Source organism: Sturnus vulgaris, unplaced genomic scaffold, assembly GCF_052056855.1.
Source record: "Sturnus vulgaris isolate bStuVul1 unplaced genomic scaffold, bStuVul1.hap1 Scaffold_198, whole genome shotgun sequence".
Lineage (NCBI taxonomy): Eukaryota > Metazoa > Chordata > Aves > Passeriformes > Sturnidae > Sturnus > Sturnus vulgaris.
In genome coordinates, this window is record NW_028276185.1 from 28,367 (window position 1) to 52,559 (window position 24,193).

A 24,193-nucleotide genomic window follows, 5' to 3' on the forward strand; every position below is an offset into this window, starting at 1 on the left:
CCTGGGCACACCTGGGGAGCCGGCCGTGGGCTCAGCTGTGTGGGTACGGGCTCACCTGTGTGGGTACAGCCTCACCTGTATGGGTACAGCCTCACCTGTGTTGGTACAGCCTCACCTGTGTGGCTACGGCCTCACCTGTATGGGTACAGCCTCACCTGTATGGGCACAGCCTCACCTGTGTGGGTACAGCCTCACCTGTATGGGCACAGCCTCACCTGTGCATCTATGGTCTCACCTGTGTGGGCACAGCCTCACCTGTATGGGTACAGCCTCACCTATGTGGCTACGGCCTCACCTGTGCAGCCACGGCCTCACCTGTGCAGGTACATCTTCACCTGGGTGGTGCTCATGGGGAGGACGACTTTCCCCAGGTGTGCCCAGGTGTGCTCACCTGTCCTGCAGGAGGTGCTGCTGAAGCTGGGCCCTGTCACAGTCAATGGGGTTCCCCTGTATGAGATCCCAGGTGTGCCCAGGTGCACTCAGGTGTGCCCAGGTGCACTCAGGTGTGCTCACCTGTCCCTTTTAGGAGGCGCTGCTGAAGCTGGGCCCTGTCACAGTCAATGGGGTTCCCCTGTATGAGATCCCAGGTGTGCCCAGGTGCACTCAGGTGTGCCCAGGTGCACTCAGGTGCACTCAGGTGTGCTCACCTGTCCCGCAGGAGGCGCTGCTGAAGCTGGGCCCGCTGCCGCGGCTGCTGACCGACATCAGCGTGGCTCTGCGGAACCCTCACCTGCAGCGGCAGCCGAGCCAGGGCGAGCGCCTGCCCCCCAAGGGGCTGGTCCTGCGCGGGCCCTCGGCCGACCTGCAGCCCTACCTCGTGCGCGACCTCAACAGGTGAGCGCACCTGCCCGCACACCTGCCTGCCCCCAGCGTGTGCGGCTGTGCGGCCGAGGTGTCCCCCCGTCTCACCTGGCCTCACCTGGGGTGGCCCCACCCACCTGTGACCCCGCCCATGGCCTCACTGTGCCACCTGTTGTGTGGCCAAGGTGTTCCCCGTCTCACCTGGTCTCACCTGGGGTGACCCCACCCACCTGTGACCCTCCTGTCATATCTGATTGTGTGGCCAAGGTGTCCCCCTGTCTCACCTGGCCTCACCTGGGGTGGCCTCACCTGCCTGCGACCCCCCTGTCGTGTCCAGTTTTGTGTCCCAGGTGTCCCCCTGTCTCACGTGGCCTCACCTGGTGGGCCTCAGTCTCACCTGGGCCCCTGTCCTGTCTGGTTGTGGGTCCCAAGGCGCCCCCTTGTCTCACCTGGGGCGGCCCCACCCACCTGTCCCCCCCCCCCCCACGTCCTGTTGTCTGTCCCAAGGTGTCCCCCTGCCTCACCTGGTCTCACCTGGGATGGCCACACCCACCTGTGACCCCGCCCCTGTCACATCTGGTTGTGTCCCAGGTGTCCTCCTGTCTCACCTGCCTCACCTGGTGGGCCTCAGTCTCACCTGGGATGGCCACACCCACCTGTCACGCCCCTGTCACATCTGGTTGTGTGGCCAAGGTGTCCCCCTGTGTCACCTGGTGGGCCTCGGTCTCACCTGGAGTGGCCCCACCCACCTGTGACCTCCCTGTCATGTCCTGTTCTGTGACCCACCGTGTCCCCCTGTCTCACCTGGTCTCACCTGGTGGTCTTCAGTCTCACCTGGGGAGGCCCCACCCACCTGTGACCTCCCCCATGTCCCCACAGTGACCCCCAAATACCTGCGGGACCTTCCTGTCCCACCTGTGACCCCAATGTCACCTGTTGTTGCCGGGTCTCACCTGGAGGTGTCACCTGTCCTGTTTCGGTGTCCCGCCATGTCCCCACCTGTCCCAGGTATCCCTGGGGGTGTCACCTGTCCCCCCCCCCCCCCGTGTCCCTCTGCATGTCCCCCACCTGTCCCAGGTGTCTCCAGAGGTGTCACCTGGCAGTGTCACCTGTCCTGCCCTGGGTGTCCCCCAATGTCCTCACCTGTCCCAGGTGTCTGAGGGTATCACCTGGAGGTGTCACCTGTCCTGCCCCTGTGTCCCCTGGGTGTCCCCACCTGTCCCAGGTGTTCCCAGGTCTCCACTGGGCTCTCACCTGTCCTGTTTCGGTGTCCCCTGGGTGTCCCCCGATGTCCCCACCTGTGCCAGGTGTCCCTGGGTCTCACCTGCGGGTCTCACCTGTCCTGTTTTGGTGTCCCCTGGGTGTCCCCCCAATGTCCCCACCTGTGCCAGGTGTCCCTGGGTCTCACCTGCGGGTCTCACCTGTCCTGTTTCGGTGTCCCCTGGGTGTCCCCCCAATGTCCCCACCTGTGCCAGGTGTCCCTGGGTCTCACCTGCGGGTCTCACCTGTCCTGTTTTGGTGTCCCCTGGGTGTCCCCCGATGTCCCCACCTGTGCCAGGTGTCTCCGGGTCTCACCTGGAGGTGTCACCTGTCCTGCCCTGGTGTCCCTACACCTGTCCCACGTGCCCTTGGGTGTCACCTGGAGATGTCACCTGTCCTGCCCTGTGTCCCCTGGGTGTCCCCACCTGTCCCAGGTGTCCCCAGGTGTCACCTGGGCTCTCACCTGTCCCTGTCCCCGCAGCTCCGTGGATCTCCAGTCCTACATGGTGCGGGGGCTCAACAGGTGAGGGGCGGGGTCTGGGATTTGGGATTTGGGATTTTGGGATTTGGGATTTGGGATTTTGGGATTTGGGGTTTGGGGTTTGGGATTTTGGGATTTTGGGATTTGGGATTTGGGATTTGGGGGTTGGGATTTGGGATTTTGGGATTTGGGGTTTGGGGTCTGGGATTTGGGATTTGGGATTTGGGATTTTGGGATTTGGGATTTGGGATTTGGGATTTGGGATTTGGGATTTGGGATTTGGGGTTTGGGGTCTGGGATTTGGGGTTTGGGATTTTGGGATTTGGGATTTGGGAGTTGGGATTTGGGGATTTGGGATTTGGGGTTTTGGGATTTGGGGTTTGGGGTTTGGGATTTGGGATTTGGGATTTGGGGTTTGGGATTTGGGGTTTGGGATTTGGGATTTGGGATTTGGGGTTTGGGATTTGGGGATTTGGGATTTGGGGTTTTGGGATTTGGGGTTTGGGGTTTGGGATTTGGGGTTTGGGGATTTGGAGTTTGGGGTTTGGGATTTGGGATTTGGGGTTTGGGATTTGGGGATTTGGGATTTGGGGATTTGGGATCAGGGCAAGGATGGGATTAGGATGGGACCAAATCTGGAATTTAGGATGGGGATTTGGTATTGGATTTGGGATCAGGATTTAGGATTGGGGTCAGAGTGAGGATTGGGATCCTGGAGCAGGATCGTGACGGGATGGGATGGGATGGGATGGGGACAGGGATGGGGTGGGAATGTTTGGGATGGGATGGGATGGGATGGGATGGGATGGGGACAGGGATGGGATGAAGACAGGGATGGGGTGGGAATGTTTGGGATGGGATGGGATGGGAATGTTTGGGATGGGATGGGAATGTTTGGGATTTGAGACGGCAACATTTGGGATGGGGATGGGGTGGGGGGACAGGACGGGACAGGGAAGCAGCGGGACGAGATTCCAGAGATGGATTTGGGGCCGTGTCCAACCGCCTTCATCCCGTGTGTGTTCCCCATCCCATATCCCATATCCCATATCCCCATCCCATATCCCATATCCCATATCCCCATCCCATATCCCATATCCCATATCCCATATCCCATATCCCATATCCCATATCCCATATCCCATATCCCATATCCCATATCCCCATCCCATATCCCATATCCCCTATCCCATATCCCATATCCCATATCCCATATCCCATATCCCATATCCCATATCCCATATCCCATATCCCATATCCCATATCCCCATCCCCTATCCCATATCCCATATCCCATATCCCATATCCCATATCCCATATCCCATATCCCATATCCCATATCCCCATCCCATATCCCATATCCCATATCCCATATCCCCATCCCATATCCCCATCCCATATCCCATATCCCATATCCCATATCCCATATCCCATATCCCATATCCCATATCCCATATCCCATATCCCATATCCCATATCCCCATCCCCTATCCCATATCCCATATCCCATATCCCATATCCCATATCCCCATCCCATATCCCATATCCCATATCCCATATCCCATATCCCATATCCCATATCCCATCCCATATCCCATATCCCACACCCCACTCCCCGTACCCCACATTCCCCACCCCACACCCCATTCCCCACACCCCGTACCCCATATTCCCATATCCCCACACCCCTTGCCCCACATTTCCACATTCCCACATCCCATTCCCCACACCCCACACCCCATACCCCGTACCCCACACCCCGTTCCCCACATTCCCACATTCCCACACCCCGTACCCCACACCCCGTACCCCATTCCCCCCACACCCCGTACCCCACACTCCCATATCCCCACAACTCGTTCCCCACATTTCCACATTCTCACACCCCGTTTCCCCCCACACCCCGTGCCCCACATCCCCCCATCCCCACCTTCCCCTGTGCCGTGCCCGCAGCTCCATGGACGTTCCCCGCCTGCCATCCCCGCCGCAGGAGAAGGGCCCTCCCGAGGTGCTGGTCCTGAGCCGCCCCCCGCTCGCCCGCTCCTCGCCCGCCTACTGCACCAGCAGCTCGGACCTCACCGAGCCCGAGGGCGGCCGCGGCGGCGCTCTGGGCGTGGGCAAGAGCGTGTCCATGCTGGACCTGCAGGACGGACGCGTGGACAGCATCCCCAGCCTGCCGGCCGAGCTGCTGGCCGGGGGTCCGGCCCCGGGGGGCGCGGGCCAGGGGGGGCTGCGGCCCGGTCGCCTCTCGCAGGGCAGCGCCTCCAGCCTGGCCCCGCCGCGTTTGGGGGTGCCCGAAGCGGGGGGGCCGCAGCTGCGGGTGCCGCTCTCCTTCCAGAACCCGCTGTTCCACCTGGCCGCCGACGGGCCCCTGCGCGGCCCCGACGGGAGCGGAGGGGGCGGCGGGAGGGGAGAGGGGGGCGGCGGAGACGGGGGGCACTTCGGGGGGGTCGCCCCGCCGCCGCTGCACGGTTACAGCAAGAGCGAGGAGCTGGCGACCCCCCCCCAAAAACACATCACGCACAGCCACAGCTACAGCGACGAGTTCGGGCGGCCCGGGGGCGACTTCGGGCGCAGGCAGCTGTCGCTCCAGGACACGCTGGCCCCCCCCCAAATCACCATCGGGGCCCCCCCGCCGCCCACCCCCAGGGGGTCGCGGGCGGGAAAAGGGGGCGGGGGGCCCTCGGCGCTGGGGGTGCCCCAAAAGCCGCGCCCCGCCAGCGGGAACCTGCTGGCGTCCCCCGAACCCGCGTACGGACCCCCCCGGTCCCGCCAGCCCTCCCTGGCCAAGGAGGCCTCGGTGGCCGGGATGAAGCCGCCCGTCACCAAGCAGGTGTGGGGACAGCGGGGACACTGCGGGGACAGCGGGGACATGGAGGACGCTGGGGGGACATGGGGGGGATATGGGGGACAGAGGGGATAGAGGGGGCAGTGGGGATGTGGGGGACAGAGGGACGCAGGGGACAGCGGCAGGGATGGGGGACAGAGGGACAGCAGAGACAGAGAGACGGGGGGGACAATGGGGACAGAGGGGACAGCGGGAGGGATGGGGACAGAGACAGCAGAGACAGATGGAGGAATGGGGACAGCGGGGACACTGGGGGGACATTGGGGGGACATGGGGGACAGCGGGGATAGAGGGGGCAGTGGGGATGTGGGGGACAGAGGGACAGCAGAGACAGAGGGACGGGGGGACAATGAGGACAGAGGGGACAGCGGCAGGGATGGGGACAGAGAGACAGGAGGGACAGTGGGAGGAATGGGGACAGCAGGGACAGAGGGGACACTGGGGGGACATGGGGGGATATGGGGGACATGGGGGGATATGGGGGACAGTGGGGATGTGGGGGACAGAGGGACAATGGGGACAGAGGGGACAGCGGCAGGGATGGGAACAGAGACAGCAGGGACTGAGGGAGGAATGGGGACAGCAGGGACAGAGGGGACAGCGGGAGGGATGGGGGACGGAGGGGACATTGGGGACACTGGGGACGCTGGGGGGATGTGGGGGGATGGGGATGTGCCGGGTGTTGGGGCATAAGGGGACATTGGGGACATTGGGGACATTGGGGACATTGGGGGCTGTGGGGGATATGGGAACATTGGGGGACATGGGGTGTGGGGACGTGGGGACATTGGGACATGGGGACACGCTGGTGACGGGAGAACCGAACTCATCTTTGTGTCCCCTTGTGTCCCCCGATGTCCCCCTGCTGTCCCCATGGCCCCCTACATCTGTCAATGTCCCCATGTCCCCCGCTGTCCCCTCTGTCCCCACACTGTCCCCGCTGTCCCGTCTGACCCCCGCTGTCCTTGCTGTCCCCGCTGTCCCCACTGTCTCCATGTCCCCATGTCCCCACACTGTCCTCATGTCCCCATGTCCCCACTCTGTACCCTCTGTCCCCCCGTCCCCCCGCCCCCTGTCCCCTCACTATCCCCTCTGTCCCTCTTGTCCCCTCTGTCCCCACTGTCCCCTCTGTCCCCCCTCTGTCCCTCCCTGTCCCCTCTGTCCCCTCTGTCCCCCTGTCCCCCCTCTGTCCCCCCTCTGTCCCTCCCTGTCCCCCCTGCCCCCCCGTCCCCTCACTGTCCCCCCTGTCCCCGCTCTGTCCTCACTATCCCCTCTGTCCCCTGCTGTCCCCTCTGTCCCCTCACTGTCCCCCTTGTCCCTCACTATCCCCTCGGTCCCCCTGTCCTCCCTTGTCCCTCCTGTCCCCTCTGTCCCACCTCTGTCCTTCCCTGTCCCCCCTCTGTTCCCCCCGTCCCCCCTGTCCCATCAATGTCCCCCCTGTCCCCTCGTCCCTGTCCCTGTCCCCTCTGTCCCCTCACCTGTCCCCTCCTGTCCCTCTGTCCCCCTCTGTCGCCCTGTCTTCCCTCCCTGTCCCCTCTGTCCCCCTCTGTCCCACCTCTGTCCCCCTGTCCCCTCTGTGTCCCCCTGTGTCCCCTGTCTGTCCCCTGTGTCCCCCTGGTCCCCTGTGTGTCCCCTGTCCTGTGTGTCCCCTGTGGTGTCCCCTGTGTGTCCCCTGTGTGTCCCCTGTGTCCCCTGTGTCCCCTGTGTCCCCTGTGTCCCTGTGTCCCCTGTGTCCCCTGTGTCCTCCTGTGTGTCCCCTGTCCCCGTGGTCCGGTGTCCCCTGTGTCCCCTGTCTGTCCCCTGTTGTCCCCCTGTTGTCCCCTGTGTGTCCCCTGTGTGTCCCCTGTGTCCCCTGTCTGTCCCCTATGTCCCCTGTGTGTCCCCCTGTGTGTCCCCTGTGTCCCCGCTGTGTCCCCTGTGTCCCTGCTGTGTCCCTTGTGTCCCCTGTGTGTCCCCGCTGTGTCCCCTGTGTGTCCCCTGTGTGTCCCCTGTGTCCCCTGTGTCCCCTGTGTCCCCTGTGTGTCCCCTGTGTGTCCCCGCTGTGTCCCCCTGTCCCCTGTGTGTCCCCTGTGTGTCCCCTGTGTGTCCCCTGTGTCCCCTGTGTGTCCCCTGTGTGTCCCCTGTGTGTCCCCTGTCTGTCCCCTGTGTGTCCCCTGTCTGTCCCCTATGTGTCCCCTGTGTGTCCCCTGTCTGTCCCCTGTGTGTCCCCTGTGTCCCCTGTCTGTCCCCTATGTGTCCCCTGTGTGTCTCCTGTGTGTCCCCTGTGTGTCCCCTGTGTGTCCCCTGTGTCCCCTGTGTCCCCTGTGTCCCCTGTCTGTCCCCCTGTCCTCTGTGTCCCCTGTGTGTCCCCTCTGTCCCCTGTGTCCCCCTGTCCTCTGTGTCCCCTGTCTGTCCCCTGTCTGTCCCCTGTGTCCCCTGTCTGTCCCCTGTGTCCCCTCTGTCCCCCTGTCCCCTGTATGTCCCCTGTGTGTCCCCTGTGTGTCCCCTGTGTGTCCCCTATGTCCCCTGTGTGTCCCCTATGTCCCCGCTGTGTCCCCTGTGTGTCCCCTGTGTCCCCGCTGTGTCCCCAGGCCTCGCAGACGCCCTCCACGCTGAACCCGGTGCTGCCGGCCTCGGAGCGCACGGTGGCCTGGGTGTCCAACATGCCGCACCTGTCGGCCGACATCGAGAGCTCGCACATCGAGCGCGAGGAGTACAAGCTCAAGGAGTACTCGAAATCCATGGACGAGAGCCGGCTGGACCGGGTAGGGTGTGCCCAGGTGTGCCCAGGTGTGCCAGGTGTGCCCAGGTGTGCCAGGTGTGCTCAGGTGTGCTCAGGTGTGTCCAGGTGTGCTCAGGTGTGCCAGGTGTGCCCAGGTGTGCCAGGTGTGCCAGGTGTGCCCAGGTGTGCTCAGGTGTGCAGGGATCCAGGTGTGCAGGGATGCAGGTGTGAGGGATCCAAGCTCAAGGAGTCTCGAAATCCATGGACGAGAGCCGGCTGGACCGGGTAGGGTGTGCCCAGGTGTGCCAGGTGTGCCCAGGTGTGCCCAGGTGTGCCCAGGTGTGTCAGGTGTGCCCAGGTGTGCCAGGTGTGCCTGTAGCGGGTTCCAGGCGTGGCCATAGCGGGTTCCAGCTGTGCCCAGCTGTGCCCAGCTGTGCCAGGTGTGCAGGGATCCAGGTGTGCAGGGATCCAGGTGTGCAGGGATGCAGGTGTGAGGGATCCAAGCTCAAGGAGTCTCGAAATCCATGGACGAGAGCCGGCTGGACCGGGTAGGGTGTGCCCAGGTGTGCCAGGTGTGCCCAGGTGTGCCAGGTGTGCCCAGTGGCAAGTGAAGGAGTACGAGGAGGAGAGCCAGGTGTGCCAGATGTCTCCGGGGGTATCAGGTGTTCCTTGACAGCTTTCCCAGGTGCTGTAGCCATGCCCAGGTGTGCCGGTAGCAGTTCCCAGGTGTGCCAGGTGTGCCTGTAGCGGGTTCCAGGCGTGGCCATAGCGGGTTCCAGCTGTGCCCAGCTGTGCCCAGGTGTGCAGGGATCCACGTGTGCAGGGATCCAGGTGTGCAGGGATGCAGGTGTGAGGGATCCAAGCTCAAGGAGTCTCGAAATCCATGGACGAGAGCCGGCTGGACCGGGTAGGGTGTGCCCAGGTGTGCCCAGGTGTGCCCAGTGTGCCCAGGTTTATCAGGTGTGCCAGGTGTGCCCAGGTGTGCCCAGTGGCAAGTGAATTACTATGAGGAGGAGACCCAGGTGTGCCAGGTGTCTCCAGGTGTATCAGGTGTTCCTTGATGGCTTTCCCAGGTGCTGGAACTGTACCCAGGTGTGCCCTTAGCGGGTTCCAGGTGTGCCCATAGTGGGGCTGTAGCTGTGCCCAGGTGTGCCCATAGCTGTGTCCAGGTATGCCCAGGTGTGCCCGTAGCAGCGTCCAGGTGTGCCCATAGTGGGGCTGTAGCGGTGCCCAGGTGTGCCCTTAGCAGACTCTAGGTGTACCCAGGTGTGCCAATAGCGGGGTTGTAGCCATACCCAGGTGTCCCCACCTGTGCCCAGCTGTGCCTGTAGCGGGTTCCAGGTGTCCCCAGCTGTGCTCAGCTGTGCCAGGTGTGCCAGGTGTGCCAGGTGTGCCCTTAGCGGGTTCCAGGTGTGCCAGGTGTGCCCATAGTGGGTTCCATGTGTACCCAGGTGTGCCCAGGTGTGCCCAGGTGTGCCCAGGTGTGCCTGTAGCGGGTTCCAGGTGTGCCCAGGTGCACTGCAGTGTAACTTTGGCAGGTGAAGGAGTACGAGGAGGAGATCCACTCGCTGAAGGAGCGGCTGCACAGGGACAGGGACAGGGACAGGGACAGGGGGGTGTGAGGTGTGCCAGGTGTGCCCATAGCCGTGCCCAGGTGTGGCCAGGTGTGCCCAGGTGTGCTGCAGTGTAACTTTGGCAGGTGAAGGAGTACGAGGAGGAGATCCACTCGCTGAAGGAGCGGCTGCACATGTCCAACCGCAAGCTGGAGGAGTACGAGCGGCGCCTGGTGACGCAGGAGGAGCAGACGAGCCGCATCCTCCTGCAGTACCAGCAGCGCCTGGAGCTCAGCGAGAAACGGCTCCGGCAGCAGCAGCAGGAGAAGGACTCGCAGATCAAGAGCATCATCGGCAGGTGAGGGACACACGGGGACAGCGGGGACACGGGGACACACGGGGACACACGGGGACACACAGGGACATGGGGACATTGGGGACAGACAGGGATATGGGGACACACAGGGACATGGGGACAGACAGGGGACATGGGACAGCAGGGACATGGGGACACACGGTGACTCGCAGATCAAGAGCATCATCGGCAGGTGAGGGACACACGGGGACAGCGGGGACACACAGGGGACACTCGGGGACATGGGGACATTGGGGACACACAAGGACGTGGGGACACACAAGGACATGGGGACACACAGGGGACATGGGGACACACAGGGACATGGGGACAGACAGGGGACATGGGACAGCAGGGACATGGGGACACACGGTGACTCGCAGATCAAGAGCATCATCGGCAGGTGAGGGACACACGGGGACAGCGGGGACACACAGGGGACACTCGGGGACATGGGGACATTGGGGACACACAAGGACGTGGGGACACACAAGGACATGGGGACACACAGGGATATGGGGACACACAGGGACATGGGGACAGACAGGGGACATAGGACAGCAGGGACATTAGGGACACAGAGGGACATTGGGGACACTCGGTGACTCGCAGATCAAGAGCATCATCGGCAGGTGAGGGACACACGGGGACAGCGGGGACATGGGGACACACAGGGACATGGGGACATTGGGGACAGACAGGGATATGGGGACACACAGGGACATGGGGACATTGAGGACATGGGGACAGACAGGGACATGGGGACACTCGGGACATGGGGACACACGGTGACTCGCAGATCAAGAGCATCATCGGCAGGTGAGGGACACACGGGGACAGCGGGGACATGGGGACACACAGGGACATTGGGGACACACAGGGACATGGGGACATTGAGGACTTGGGGACATTTGGGACATGGGGACACACGGGGGACATGGGGACATTGGCGACATGGGGGACAGACAGGGTTATGGGGGTACAGGGACACACAGGGACATTGGGGACAAACAGACATTGGGGACATGAGGACACACAGGGACAGTGACAACAGTGGGGACAAACAGACATTGGGGACAGCCATGGGACAGTGGGGACATCAGGGACATCGAGGGGGACACACAGGGACACGGGGACACGCAGGGACATTGGGGACAGTGGGGACATCAGGGACATCGAGGGGGACACACAGGGACACGGGGACACACAGGGACATTGGGGACAGTGGGGACATCAGGGACATCGAGGGGGACACACAGGGACACTGGGGACACGCAGGATGACACGAGGGACACAGGGGACACAGAAGGACGTGGCGGTGACACAGGCACATGTGGGACATGGGTGACACAGAGGTGACAGGGGGACATCGAAGGACACGGGGACACGGCCACCTGTGTCCCCGCCATTGTCCCCACGGCTCTGGGGGTGGCCCTGGCGTGTCCCCATGGCTTGGGGTGTCCCCAGAGTGTCCCTGGAGGTGTCCCCATGTCCCTGGGGGTGTCCCTGGCTGTGTCCTCGTTCCCCCGGGAGTGTCCCCATGTCCCCGGGTGTATCCCCAGGGTGTCCCCATGTCCCCAAGGTGACCCTGAGTGTGTCCCCATGTCCCTGCGGGTGTCCCCATGTCTCTGGGTGTGTCCCCGCGTGTGTCTCTGGCTGTGTCCCCATGTCCCCGGGTGTGTCCCCGGGCACTGTCCCCATGTCCCCGGGTGTGTCCCTGGGTGTGTTCCCAATGTCCCCAAGGTGTCCCTGGGGCTGTCCCTATGTCCCTGGGTGTGTCCCTGGGTGTGTCCCCGGCTGTGTCCCCACGCCCCGGTGGGTGTCCCCATGTCCTCAAGGTGACCCTGGGTGTGTCCCCATGTCGCTGGGGGTGTCCCTGTGTGTGTCCCCATGTCCCCAAGGTGTCCCTGGCTGTGTCCCCATGTCCCCGGGTGTGTCCCAATGTCCCTGGCTGTGTCCCTGCGGGTGTCCCCATGTCCCTGCGGGTGTCCCCATGTCCCCGGGTGTATCCCTGGCTGTGTCCCCGTTCCCCGGGGGGTGTCCCTGGCTGTGTCCCCGTGTCCCTGGGTGTGTCCCCATTCCCCGGGGGGTGTCCCCATGTCTCCGAGGACTGTTCCCATGTCCCTGGGTGTATCCCTGCGGGTGTCCCCGTGTCCCTGGCTGTGTCTCCATGTCCCCGGGTGTGTCCCAATGTCCCCGGGTGTATCCCTGGGTGTGTCCCCATGTCCCTGGCTGTGTCCCTGCGGGTGTCCCCATGTCCCCGGGTGTGTCCCTGGATGTGTCCCCGTTCCCCGGGGGGTGTCCCCATGTCCCCAAGGTGTCTCTGGCTGTGTCCCCATTCCCCCGTGGGTGTCCCTGGCTGTGTCCCCACGCCCCGGGGGTGTCCCCATGTCCCTGGGGTGTCCCTGCGGGTGTCCCCATGTCCCCAAGGTGTCCCTGGGTGTGTCCCCATGTCCCTGAGTGTGACCCGGGGTGTGTCCCCATGTCCCCGGATGTGTCCCCATGTCCCCGGCTGTGTCCCTGGCTGTGTCCCCGTTCCCCGGGGGTGTCCCCATGTCCCCGGGTGTATCCCTGGGTGTGTCCCCATGTCCCCGGGTGTATCCCTGGATGTGTCCCCGTTCCCCGGGCGCTGTCCCCATGTCCCTGGCTGTGTCCCCATGTCCCCGGGTGTGTCCCTGGCTGTGTCCCCGTTCCCCGGGGGGTGTCCCCACGCCCCGGGGGTGTCCCCATGTCCCTGGGGTGTCCCTGCGGGTGTCCCCATGTCCCCAAGGTGTCCCTGGGTGTATCCCCATGTCCCTGAGTGTGACCCTGGGTGTGTCCCCATGTCCCCGGGTGTATCCCTGGCTGTGTCCCCGTTCCCGGGGCGCTGTCCCCATGTCCCTGCGGATGTCCCCATGTCCCCGGGTGTGTCCCCGGGTGTGTCCCCATGTCCCCGGGTGTGTCCCTGGCTGTGTCCCCATGTCCCCGGGTGTGACCCTGGGTGTGTCCCCATGTCCCCGGGTGTGACCCTGGGTGTGTCCCCATGTCCCCGGGTGTGTCCCCATGTCCCCGGGTGTATCCCTGGCTGTGTCCCCGTTCCCCGGGGGGTGTCCCCACGCCCCGGGGGTGTCCCTGGCTGTGCCGGGGATGTCCCCGGGGGGGTGGCAGCATGACCCCGGTGAAGCCTGGCCCCGCAGGCTGATGCTGGTGGAGCAGGAGCTGCGCAGGGATCACTTGGGCGCCCACGACCCATCCGAGGGCCGGCGGCGGCTGCTCGACGCTCAGGTGGAAATTACAATGTCATTGCTCTGCTCCGTGTGACATCGGCCATCCCACGCCGCGCTGGGGGTCCCCGGGGGGGCTGGGGGGGGGATTTGGGGGTCTATTAGGGGATTTGGGGGGGTTATTGGGGGGTTAATTGGGGTTTATTAAGGGATTTGGGGGGGGATTTGGGGGGTTATTGGGGGGTCTATTAGGGAATTTAGGGGGTTATTGGGGGTCTATGGGGGATTTGGGGGGGATTTGGGGGGTTATTGGGGGTCTATAAAGGAATTTGGGGGGGTTATTTGGGGTCTATTAAGGAATTTAGGGGGTTATTGGAGGTCTATGGGGGGAATTTGGGGGGTTATGGGTGTGCTGGGGGGGATTTGGGGGGTTATTGGGGGTCTATGGGGGATTTGAGGGGGTTATTTGGGGTCTATTAAGGAATTTGGGGGGCATTTGGGGGGTCTATGGGGGGATTTGGGGGTTTTGGGGGGGTTATTAGAGGGTTACGGGTGTTCCTGGGGGGGATTTGGGGGGTTATTGGGGGGTCTATTAAGGGATTTGGGGGGGTTATTGGGGGTCTCTGGGGGATTTGGGGGGGTTATTGGGGGTCTATGGGGAGAATTTGGGGGGTTATTGGGGGTCTATGGGGAGAATTTGGGGGTTATGGGTCTTCCTAGGGGAGATTTGGGGGAATTGAGGGGGTTATTGGGGGTCTATTAAGGGATTTGGGGGGGATTTGGGGTCTATGGGGGATTTGGGGGTCTATTAAGGGATTGGGGGGGGATTTGGGGGTTTTGGGGGGGTTGTTAGAGGGTTATGGGGGTTCCTAGGGGGGATTTTGGGGGGTTATTGGGGGTCCTGGGGGGGATTTGGGGGTCTTGGGGGGTTATTTTGGGTCTATTAGGGGATTGGGGGGGATTATTTGGGGTCTATGGGGGGATTTTGGGGGGGATTATTTGGGGTCTGTGGGGGTTTTCGGGGGGGATTTGGGGTGTTCTGGGGGGGATTTGGGGGAATTTTGGGGACTATTGGGGATCTGTGGGGGGAATTTGGGGCGTTATGGGTGTCCCGTGGGGGGTTTGGGGGGGATATTTGGGGTCCGTGGGGGTTTTGGGGTCCATGGGGGTTTGGGGGGGATTATTTGGGATCCGTGGGGGTTTTGGGGGGGATCTTTGGGGTCTGGGTGTCCCCAGGGGGGGGTTGGGGCAGCCCTGGGGGGATTTGGGGGGGATTTTGGGGGGATTTTGGGGGGATTTGGGGGGATTTTGGGGTTTCTGGGGGGTATTTGGGGGTCCTGGGGGGTATTTGGGGGATTTTTGGGTCCCTCTGGGGGGGATTTGGGGACCCTCGGGGGGGCTCCTGTCACCTCTGGGGGCCGTGGGGGGACAAGGCCACCCCTGGGGGGGACATGGTGGCACTTGGGGGGGGGGGGGGGAGGCACGGGGGGACAAAAGGCCACCCTGGGGGGACAAAGGGACCCCCAGAGGGGACAGGGCCACCCCCAGAGGGGACAAAGGGACCCCCAGAGGGGACAGGGCCACCCTTGGGGGACAGGGCCACCCCCAGAGGGGACAAAGGGACCCCCAGAGGGGACAGGGCCACCCTTGGGGGACAGGGCCACCCCCAGAGGGGACCTGGTGTCCCCCAGGGGGACGTGAGGGTGACAGGGCCACCCCCAGTGAGGACAAGGCCACCCCCAGAGGGGACAAAGTGACCCCTGGAAGGGACAGGGCCACCCCCAGCTGGGACAGGGCCACCCCCAGAGGGGACAAAGTGACCCCTGGAAGGGACAGGGCCACTCCTGGAGGGACAGGGCCACCCCTGAGGGGACAAAGTCACCCCTGAGGGGACAAAGTGACCCCCAGAAGGACAAGGCCACCCCCAGAGGGGACAAAGTGACCCCTGGAAGAGACAAAGTGACCCCTGGAAGGGACAGGGCCACCCCAGTTGGGACAGGGCCACCCCAGTTGGGACAGGGCCACCCCCATGGGGACAAAGTGACCCCCAGAGGGGACAAAGTGCCACCCCTGGGGTGACACCAGAGGGACATTCCAGGGCAGAGGTGACACCGCCCCTCCCCCGCCCCAGGGACAGCGCCACCCCCGTGTCCCCAAGGCCACCCCCGTGTCCCCAAGGCCACCCCGCTGTCCCCAAGGCCACCCCCGTGTCCCCTCCCCCAGTGACGGGGCCGTTCCCGCGCCCCCTCCTCGGGTCGGGGTCCCCTCGGTGCCACTTCAGGGCCACCCCGGTGCCACCTCCGGGCCACCAGCCCGGCCGGGCCGTGTCCCCGCGCGGCGCGGTGGCCGCGGTGGCCCCGATGTCCCCTGATGTCCCCTCCCCGTGTCTCTCTTGTCACAGCTGTCCGTCAGGTAGCGCGGCCCGGCCCCGCCAGTGGCACCGGACCCTCGGCCACCGGTGACACCCCAGGTGGGTCCTTGTCCCCTCCCTGTCACCCCCCGGGCCGCACAGGGGGACACTTGGGGACACGGAGCCCGAGATGTCCCCAAGAGCCTCTTGTGTCCCCCAGGGACACTGGGGACCGTTGGGGACACGGAGCCCGAGATGTCCCCAAGGTCCTTTTCTGTCCCCAAGGGACACTGGGGACACGGATCCGAGTGTCCCCATGTCCCTCCTGTGTCCCCATGTCCCCAAGGGACACTGGGCACCATTGGGGACACGGATCCGAGTGTCCCCATGTCCCTCCTGTGACCCCATGTCCCCAAGGGACACTGGGAACTCTTGGGGACACGGATCTGGATGTCCCCATGTCCTTGTCACCCCATGTCCCCAAGGGACACTGGGCACCATTGGGGACACAGATCTGGATGTCCCCAAGGCCCTTTTCTGTCCCCAAGGGACATTGGGAACCCTTGGGGACACAAATCCGAGTGTCCCCATGTCCTTTTTGTCACCCCATGTCCCTCATGGACACTGGGGACCATTGGGGACACGGATCCAGATGTCCCCAAGCACTCTGCTGTCCCCAACGGACACTGGGGACCATTGGGGACACGGAGCCCGAGATGTCCCCAAGGTCCTTTCCTGTCCCCAAGGGACACTGGGAACACGGATCCGAGTGTCCCCATGTCCCTCCTGTGTCCCCATGTCCCCCAGGGACACGGGGAACCCCTGGGGACACGGATCTGGATGTCCCCAAGGCCCTTTTCTGTCCCCAAGGGACACGGGGAACCCCTGGGGACACGGATCCAATTGTCCCCATGTCCCTCCTGTGTCCCCATGTCCCCCAGGGACACGGGGAACCCCTGGGGACACGGATCTGGATGTCCCCAAGACCCTCGGGTGTCTCCAAGTCCCTCATGGACACTGGGGACACTTGGGGACACGGATCCAGATGTCCCCAAGCACTCTGCTGTCCCCAAGGGGCATTGGGGACCATTGGGGACACAGATCCGAGTGTCCCCAAGGCCCTCCTGTGTCCCCATGTCCTTCAGGGACACTGGGACCCCTTGGGGACACGGGGCCCGAGATGTCCCCAGGACCCTTTTCTGTGTCCCCGTGTCCCCCCCATGTCCCTCAGGGACACTGGGGACACAGATCCAATTGTCCCCAAGACTCTTTTTTGTCCCCAGGGGACACTGGGACCCCTTGGCGACACCAGTCCCAGTGTCCCCATGTCCCTTCTCTGTCCCCATGTCCCTCCAGGACACTGGGGACCATTGGGGACACGGAGCCCGAGATGTCCCCAAGGTCCTTTTCTGTCCCCAAGGGACATTGGGGACCACTGGGGACACAGATCCAAGATGTCCCCAAGGCCCTCTGGTGTCCTCATGTCCATCCTGTGTCCCAGGGGACATTGGGATCTTGGTGTCCCCATGTCCCTCCTGTGTCCCCATGTCCTTCAGGGACACTGGGACCCCTTGGGGACACAGATCTGGAATGTCCCCAAGGTCCTTTTCTGTCCCCAAGGGACATTGGGGACCATTGGGGACACGGATCCCGATGTCCCCATGTCCCTCCTGTGTCCCCATGTCCCTCAGGAACCCTTGGGGACCATTGGGGACACGGATCCCGATGTCCCCATGTCCCTCCTGTGTCCCCATGTCTCTGCCATGTCCCTCACGGACATTGGGGACTCCTTGGGGACACGGATCCAAGATGTCCCCAAGGCCCTCCAATGTCCCCGTGTCCCTCCCGTGTCCCTCAGGGACATTGGGGACACAGATCTGGATGTCCCCATGTCCTTCCCCTGTCCCCATGTCCCTCAGGACCCCTTGGGGACACCACCCCCGGTGTCCCCATGTCCCTCCTGCTGTCCCCATGTCCCTCAGGGACACTGGGGACCATTGGGGACACAGATCTGGATGTCCCCATGTCCCTCCCCTGTCCCCATGTCCTTTGGGGACACGGATCACGCTGTCCCCATGTCCCTCCTGCTGTCCCCATGTCCCCTGGGGACATGGACCGAGGTGTCCCAATGTCCCTTCTGGTGTCCTCCTGTCCCTCCCGTGTCCCTGTGTCACCTGGGGACATGGATCCAGGTGTCCCCGTGTCCCTCCAGGTGTCCCCATGTCCCCTGGGGACACTGGGGACCCTCTGGGGACGCCACCCCAGATGTCCTCATGTCCCTCCTGGTGTCCCCAAGTCTCTTCCCCATTGTCCCCATGTCCCTTTGGGGACACTGAGGACTCCTTGGGGACACCACCCCAGGTGTCCCCATGTCCCTCCTGATGTCCCCATGTCCCCTGTGGACACTGAGGACCCTTTGGGGACACTGGGGACACTTTGGTGACACCACCCCAGGTGTCCCCATGTCCCTCCAGATGTCCCCATGTCCCTTAGGGACACTGGGGACCCTTTGGGGACACTGGTGACACCGCCCAGGTGTCCCCACATCCCTTTGGGGACACTGGTGACCCTTTGGGGACAGTGGTGACACCCCCCAGGTGTCCCCATGTCCCTCCAGGTGTCCCCATGTCCCTTTGGGGACACTGGGGACCCTTTGGGGACCGTTTGGTGACACCGCCCCCAGGTGTCCCCATGTCCCTTAGGGACACTGGGAACCCTTTGGGGACACTGGTGACACCCCCCAGGTGTCCCCATGTCCCTCCAGGTGTCCCCATGTCCCTTTGGGGACACTGGGGACCCTTTGGGGACCGTTTGGTGACACCGCCCCCAGGTGTCCCCACATCCCCTCAGGTGCCACCCCCGGCCCTGTCCCCACCCCCTGGAGGTGCCACCATTGTCCCCGTCCCCCCCCGGGGGGGGTGACCATGGTTTGGGGGGGGGGGGGGGGTTGTCACCCAATGTCCCCCAGCGCTGGCGCCGCGTCACCGTCACCATCCTCGTGTCCTGTGTCTGTCCCCATCTCACGGGGGGGAGGGGACACCGTGTCCGTGTGCCATGTCCTGTCACCGGGGGAGGGGACAGCGCGGGGACATCGCGGGGGGGGGGGCGGGGGGGGGTCAGGGGGATAATTGGGGGGGTTGGGGACAATTTAGAGGGGGTTGGGGACAATTTGGGGGGGCTGGGGACACTTTAGAGAGGGTTGGGGACAATTTTGGGGGGGGGTGAGGACAATTTTAGGGCGGATTGGGGACAATTTTAGGGGGTTGGGGACACTTTAGAGGGGATTAGGGACAATTTGGGGGGGTTGGGGACACTTTAGAGGAGGTTGGGGACAATTTTTGGGAGGTGAGGACAATTTAGAGGAGGTTGGGGACACTTTAGAGGAGGTTGGGGACAATTTTAGGGGGTTGGGGACAGTTTTAGGAGGTTTGGGGACACTTTAGAGGAGGTTGGGGACAATTTTAGGGCGGATTTGGGGACAATTTTTGGGGGTGAATCGCCTCAGTTTCGGCGAGGCGGGGACAAATTTCGGGTCTTCGTTTCTTGGCGTTAATTTTGGGATTTTTTGGGGGGTTCAGGTTTAATTTTAGGGGTTCGGGGTTAATTTTTGGGGGGTCGGGGTTAATTTGGGGGGGTCAGGAATAATTCAGGAGTTCAGGGTTAATTTTTGGGGGGTCAGGGTTAATTTTGGGGGGACAGGGTGACATTTTTGGGGTTAATTTTAGGGGTTCGGGGTTAATTTTAGGAGTTCGGGTTTAATTTGGGGAGGTCAAGATTAATTTGGGGGGATCGAGGTGGAGTTTTAGGGGTTCAGGATTACGTTTAGGGGGCTCAGGGTTAATTTTAGGGTCTCAGGGTTAATTTTTTGGGGGGATCAGCGTCAGTTTTGGGGGGTCAGGGCAAATTTTGGGGGCTCAGGGTTAATTTTAGGGGTTCAGGATTAATTTTAGGGGTTCGGGGTTAATTTTAGAGGGGGTTCAGGATTAATTTCAGAAGTTCGAGGTTCATTTTAGGGGTCGGGGGGACGTTTTTGGGGTGAATTTTCGGGGATCGGTGCCAAGTTTTAGGGGTCAGGGTTAAATTTATGGGCTCAGGTTTAATTTTAGGAGCTCAGGGTTAATTTTATGGGTTCAGGATTAAATTTATGGGTTCAGGTTTAATTTCAGGAGTTCAGGTTTCATTTTAGGAGTTCGGGGTTAAGTTTATGGGTTCAGGATTAATTTTATGGGTTCAGGTTTAATTTTAGGAGTTCGGGTTTAATTTCAGGAGCTGGGGGTTAACTTTATGGGTTCAGGTTTAATTTCAGGATTTCAGGTTTAATTTTAGGAGTTTGGGGTTAATTTTGCGGGGTTGGGGTTAATTTTATGGGTTCAGGTTTAGTTTTATGGGTTCAGGTTTAATTTTATGGGTTCAGGGTTAATTTCAGGAGTTCGGGGTTAGTTTTGGGGGGGCTCAGGGTTAATTTTATGGGTTCAGGATTTAATTTAGGGGTTAAGGTTTAATTTTAGGAGTTCAGGTTTAATTTTATGGGTTCAGGTTTAATTCCAGGAGCTCGGGGTTAATTTTATGAGTTCAGGTTTAATTTTAGGAGTTTGGGGTTAATTTTGCGGGGTCGGGGTTAACTTTATGGGCTCAGGTTTATTTTTAGGAGTTCAGGTTTAATTTTAGGAGTTGGGGGTTAATTTGGGGGGGTCGGGGTTAACTTTATGGGTTCAGGGTTAATTTTATGGGTTCAGGATTAAATTTAGGAGTTCGAGGTTAATTTTATGGGCTCAGGTTTCATTTTATGGGTTCAGGATAAATTTTAGGAGTTCGGGGTTAATTTTAGGAGCTCGGGGTTAATTTTGCGGGGTCGGGGTTAATTTTAGCGATTCAGGGTTAATTTTATGGGTTCAGGTTTAATTTCAGGAGTTCGGGGTTAGTTTTGGGGGGGCTCAGGGTTAATTTTTGGGGTTCAGGATTTAGTTTAGGGGTTAAGGTTTAATTTTAGGAGTTCGGGGTTAATTTTGGGAGGTCGGGGCTAATTTTATGAGTTCAGGATTAATTTTATGGGTTCAGGTTTAGTTTTAGGAGCTCAGGGTTAATTTTAGGAGTTCAGGTTTAATTTCAGGAGCTGGGGGTTAACTTTATGGGTTCAGGTTTAATTTTATGGGTTCAGGTTTAATTTTAGGAGTTCGGGGTTAATTTGGGGGGGGGGCTCTGGGTTAATTTTATGGGTTCAGGATTAATTTTAGGAGTTCGGGGTTAATTTTAGGAGCTCGGGGTTAATTTTGCGGGGTCAGGGTTAACTTTATGGGCTCAGGTTTAATTTTAGGAGTTCAGGTTTAATCTTATGGGTTCAGGTTTAATTTTAGGAGTTCGAGGTTAATTTTGGGGGGGCTCTGGGTTAATTTTATGGGTTCAGGATTAAATTTAGGGGTTAAGGTTTAATTTTAGGAGTCCGGGGTTAATTTTATGGCTTTAGGTTTAATTTCAGGAGTTCAGGTTTAATTTTAGGAGCTCGGGGTTAATTTTAGGAGCTCGGGGTTAATTTTGCGGGGTCAGGGTTAACTTTATGGGTTCAGGGTTAATTTTAGGGGTTAAGGTTTAATTTTAGGGGTTCTGGGTTAATTTTATGGTTTGAGGTTTAATTTTAGGAGTCTAGGTTTAATTTTAGGAGTTGAGGTTTTATTCCAGGAGCTGAGGGTTAATTTTAGCGATTCAGGTTTAATTTTATGGGTTCAGGTTTAATTTTAGGAGTTCGGGGCTAATTTTGGGGGGGCTCAGGGTTAATTTTATGGGTTCAGGATTAAATTCAGGGGTTCAGGTTTAATTTTAGGAGTTCGGGGTTAATTTTGCGGGGTCGGGATTAAGTTTATGAGTTCAGGGTTAATTTTATGGGTTCAGGTTTCATTTAGGAGTTCGGGATTAATTTTAGCGATTCAGGGTTAATTTTATGGGTTCAGGGTTAATTTTAGGAGTCCAGGTTTAATTTTAGGAGTTCAGGTTTAATTTCAGGAATTCAGGTTTAATTTTATGGGTTCAGGTTTAATTTTAGGAGTTCGGGGCTAATTTTGGGGGGGCTCAGGGTTAATTTTACGGGTTCAGGATTAATTTCAGGAGCTCGGGGTTAACTTTATGGCTTCAGGTTTAATTTTAGGAGTCCAGGTTTAATTTTAGGAGTCCAGGTTTAATTTCAGGAGCTCAGGTTTAATTCCAGGAGCTGGGGGTTAATTTCGGGGCTGTTCGGGGTTAATTTTGGAGGCGCTCAGGGTTAATTTTGGGTGGATTCTCGGTGATTTCGAGGTCCCCGCGCCGGTGCCGCAGGTGAGTGACCCTGGGGGGGGGCGGGGGGGGCGGGAGGGACATTTTGGGGTCAATTTTTGGGGACACTCAGGGACGTTTTTGGGGGACCCTCAGGGATATTTTTGGGGGACACTCAGGGATATTTTTGAGGACACTCAGGAATATTTTTGGGGGACCCTCAGGGATATTTTGGGAGGCGGTCCCGGGGGCGGGGGGGTGAATGAGCCCCCTCGGTGCCTTGCAGGAGAGGCAGCTTTCCGCCGTGGGTGCAGCAGACCCGGGTGTGATTTGGGGGGCCGGGGGGGGTCCCCGGGCGGCCCCCGCCTCCGCCCCCGCCACCCCCGATCACGGCCAACGGCTGCGAGCGGCGCGGCCCCGCTGCTGAGCACTGACCCCCGCCCCGGGGGCCGCCGGGACCCCCTCCCCTCTCCCCCCCCCCCAAAAAAAAAAAAAAAAAAAAAAAGGGAAACGAAAAAGCGAAAGGAGGAGAAAGGAAAAAAAAAAAAAAAAAAAAAAAAAAATCCACACCCGCACCCCCCCTTTCGATTCCCCCCCGAAATTTTCTCCCCCACCCCCCCTCCAGAATTTTGGGGGGGGCGGGGAAAAAAAAAAAAAAAAAAAAAAAAAGGGGGAAAAAAGGGGAGGGCGGCGGGGGGGGGGGAGGGGGGGGAAAACCCGGAGACCCCCGGGGTGAGGAGGAGGAGGAGGAGGAGGAGGAGGAGGAGGAGGAAGAAGGCGAGGGGGGGGTCGCGCTGATTTTGGGGGGGGGGGGGGTTTGGGGGTCCCCAGCGAGGATTTCGGGGGGGTTCGCGCGAGGAATTTTTGGGGGTCCTCGTGCGACGGATCCTCGTGCAAAGGGCTCCTCGTGCGGGGAAAAAGGGGGGAGGGGGGGGGCTCGTGACAGGATTTGGGGTCCCCGCGTGGATTTGGGGACCCCGCGTGAAGATTTCGGGGGTCCCCGTGCGAGGATTTTGGGGTCCCCGTGCAAGGGCTCCTCGTGCCACCCAGAGGAATTTTGGGGGGTCCTGGTGCCACCCAGAGGAATTTTGGGGTCTCTTTGTGCCACCCAGAGGAATTTTGGGGGGTTCCTCGTGTCACCGGGACCAGCCCAGTCCTCGTGCGAGGGTCCCTTGTGCCACCGCGGCCTCGTGACACCGGGAGGACCGGGGGGGGGTCCTTGTGCCACCAAGAGCTCCGTGAGTGCCACCAGCTCCGAGTGCCACCAGCTCCGAGTGTCACCGAGTGCCACCAGGAGCCCCTGGAGTGCCACCAGCTCCGAGTGCCACCAAGAGCCCTGTGAGTGCCACCACCCCTCCGTGTCACCAAGTGCCACCAGCTCCGAGTGTCACCGAGAGCCCCTGGAGTGCCACCAGCTCCGAGTGTCACCGAGTGCCACCACCCCTCGTGTCACCAGGACCTCGTTGCAGAGAATTTTGGGGGGGGGTCTCTGTGCCACCCGGAGCCCCTCGGTGTCACCAGCCCCGTGCCAGGGTCCCCGGTGTCACCCTCGGGCACGCACCAGGACCCGCCCCCCCCCCCACCGAGCACCGGGACCGTCCTCGTGCACCTGGACCCCCCCTCAGGACCCTCGAGTTTCCCCTCCCCCCTCCTCGTGCACCGGCACCACCGGACCCCCCCATCGATCACCGGGACCACCGGAGACCCCTCCCCATCAAGCACCGGGAACACCGGAGACCCCCTGCATCCATCACCGGGCACCGGGACCACCCCCTCAAGCACCGGGACCACCGGAGACCCCTCCCATCGATCACCGGGAACACCGGAGACCCCCCCCCATCAATCACCGGCACCACAGGAGACCCTTCCCATCAATCACCGGGCACCGGGACCACCCCCTCAAGCACCGGGACCACCGGAGACCTCTCCCATCAATCACCGGGACCACCGGAGACCCCTCCCCATCAATCACCGGGACCACCGGAGACCCCCCTCATCAATCACCGGGCACCGGGACCACCGGAGACCCCCCCCCATCAATCAGCGCCGTCATCGAGCACCGGGACCCCCCCTCGAGCATTGACAGCCCCACCCCCTCCATCGTGCACTGGGCACCAGAACCACCGGACAACCCCCACCGATCACCGGGACCCCCCCTCATGCACCGGGACCCCCCCTCCAGCATTGAAACCCCCCCCCCCCCCCCATCGTGCACCGGGACCGCCGGACCCCCCCTCAAACATCGCCAGCCTCGGGCACCGGGACCACTGGAGACCCCTCCCCCCGAATCACCGGGACCCCCCACTCGAATCAACGGGGATCCCCCCTCGAGCACCGGGACCACCGGACACCCCCCACCCCCCCCCCAACGAGCATCGACCCCCCCCCGAATCACCGG

At 61.2% G+C, this 24,193-nt stretch overlaps 1 protein-coding gene and 1 long non-coding RNA gene across 30 annotated transcripts in view; both read left to right on the forward strand.

Moving 5' to 3' along the window:
* Positions 1 to 18,480, forward strand: part of SYNGAP1 (synaptic Ras GTPase activating protein 1) — a 41,700-nt gene extending 23,220 nt beyond the window's left edge. For 4 of the 27 annotated variants that reach the window (XM_088158288.1, XM_088158290.1, XM_088158296.1 and 1 more), the window contains 8 exons: positions 659 to 834; positions 1,681 to 1,809; positions 2,543 to 2,584; positions 4,496 to 5,375; positions 7,961 to 8,134; positions 9,791 to 10,002; positions 13,163 to 13,263; positions 15,604 to 18,477. In XM_088158288.1, the coding sequence (XP_088014414.1) occupies positions 659 to 834; positions 1,681 to 1,809; positions 2,543 to 2,584; positions 4,496 to 5,375; positions 7,961 to 8,134; positions 9,791 to 10,002; positions 13,163 to 13,263; positions 15,604 to 17,888 (3,999 nt within the window). In that variant the 3' untranslated portion in view covers positions 17,889 to 18,477. Of the gene's footprint in view, positions 1 to 658; positions 835 to 1,680; positions 1,810 to 2,542; positions 2,585 to 4,495; positions 5,376 to 7,960; positions 8,160 to 8,217; positions 8,421 to 8,531; positions 8,871 to 8,906; positions 9,024 to 9,051; positions 9,553 to 9,629; positions 9,729 to 9,790; positions 10,003 to 13,162; positions 13,264 to 15,603 lie in introns of those variants that run through there. The other 23 variants (XM_088158291.1, XM_088158293.1, XR_015800652.1 and 20 more) reach the window with 22 other exon arrangements.
* Positions 18,481 to 19,181: 701 nt separating this feature from the next.
* On the forward strand, positions 19,182 to 22,156 carry LOC148217855 (uncharacterized). 3 transcript variants are annotated; one of them, XR_015800660.1, is made up of 3 exons: positions 19,182 to 20,448; positions 20,631 to 20,710; positions 20,775 to 22,155. It is a non-coding gene; the product is annotated as an uncharacterized LOC148217855 (long non-coding RNA). The 3 variants fall into 3 exon arrangements; XR_015800659.1 differs by having other exon boundaries at positions 19,183 to 20,610; positions 20,651 to 20,710; XR_015800658.1 differs by having other exon boundaries at positions 19,184 to 19,946; positions 20,129 to 20,710; positions 20,775 to 22,156.
* The last annotated feature ends 2,037 nt before the right edge of the window (positions 22,157 to 24,193 follow it).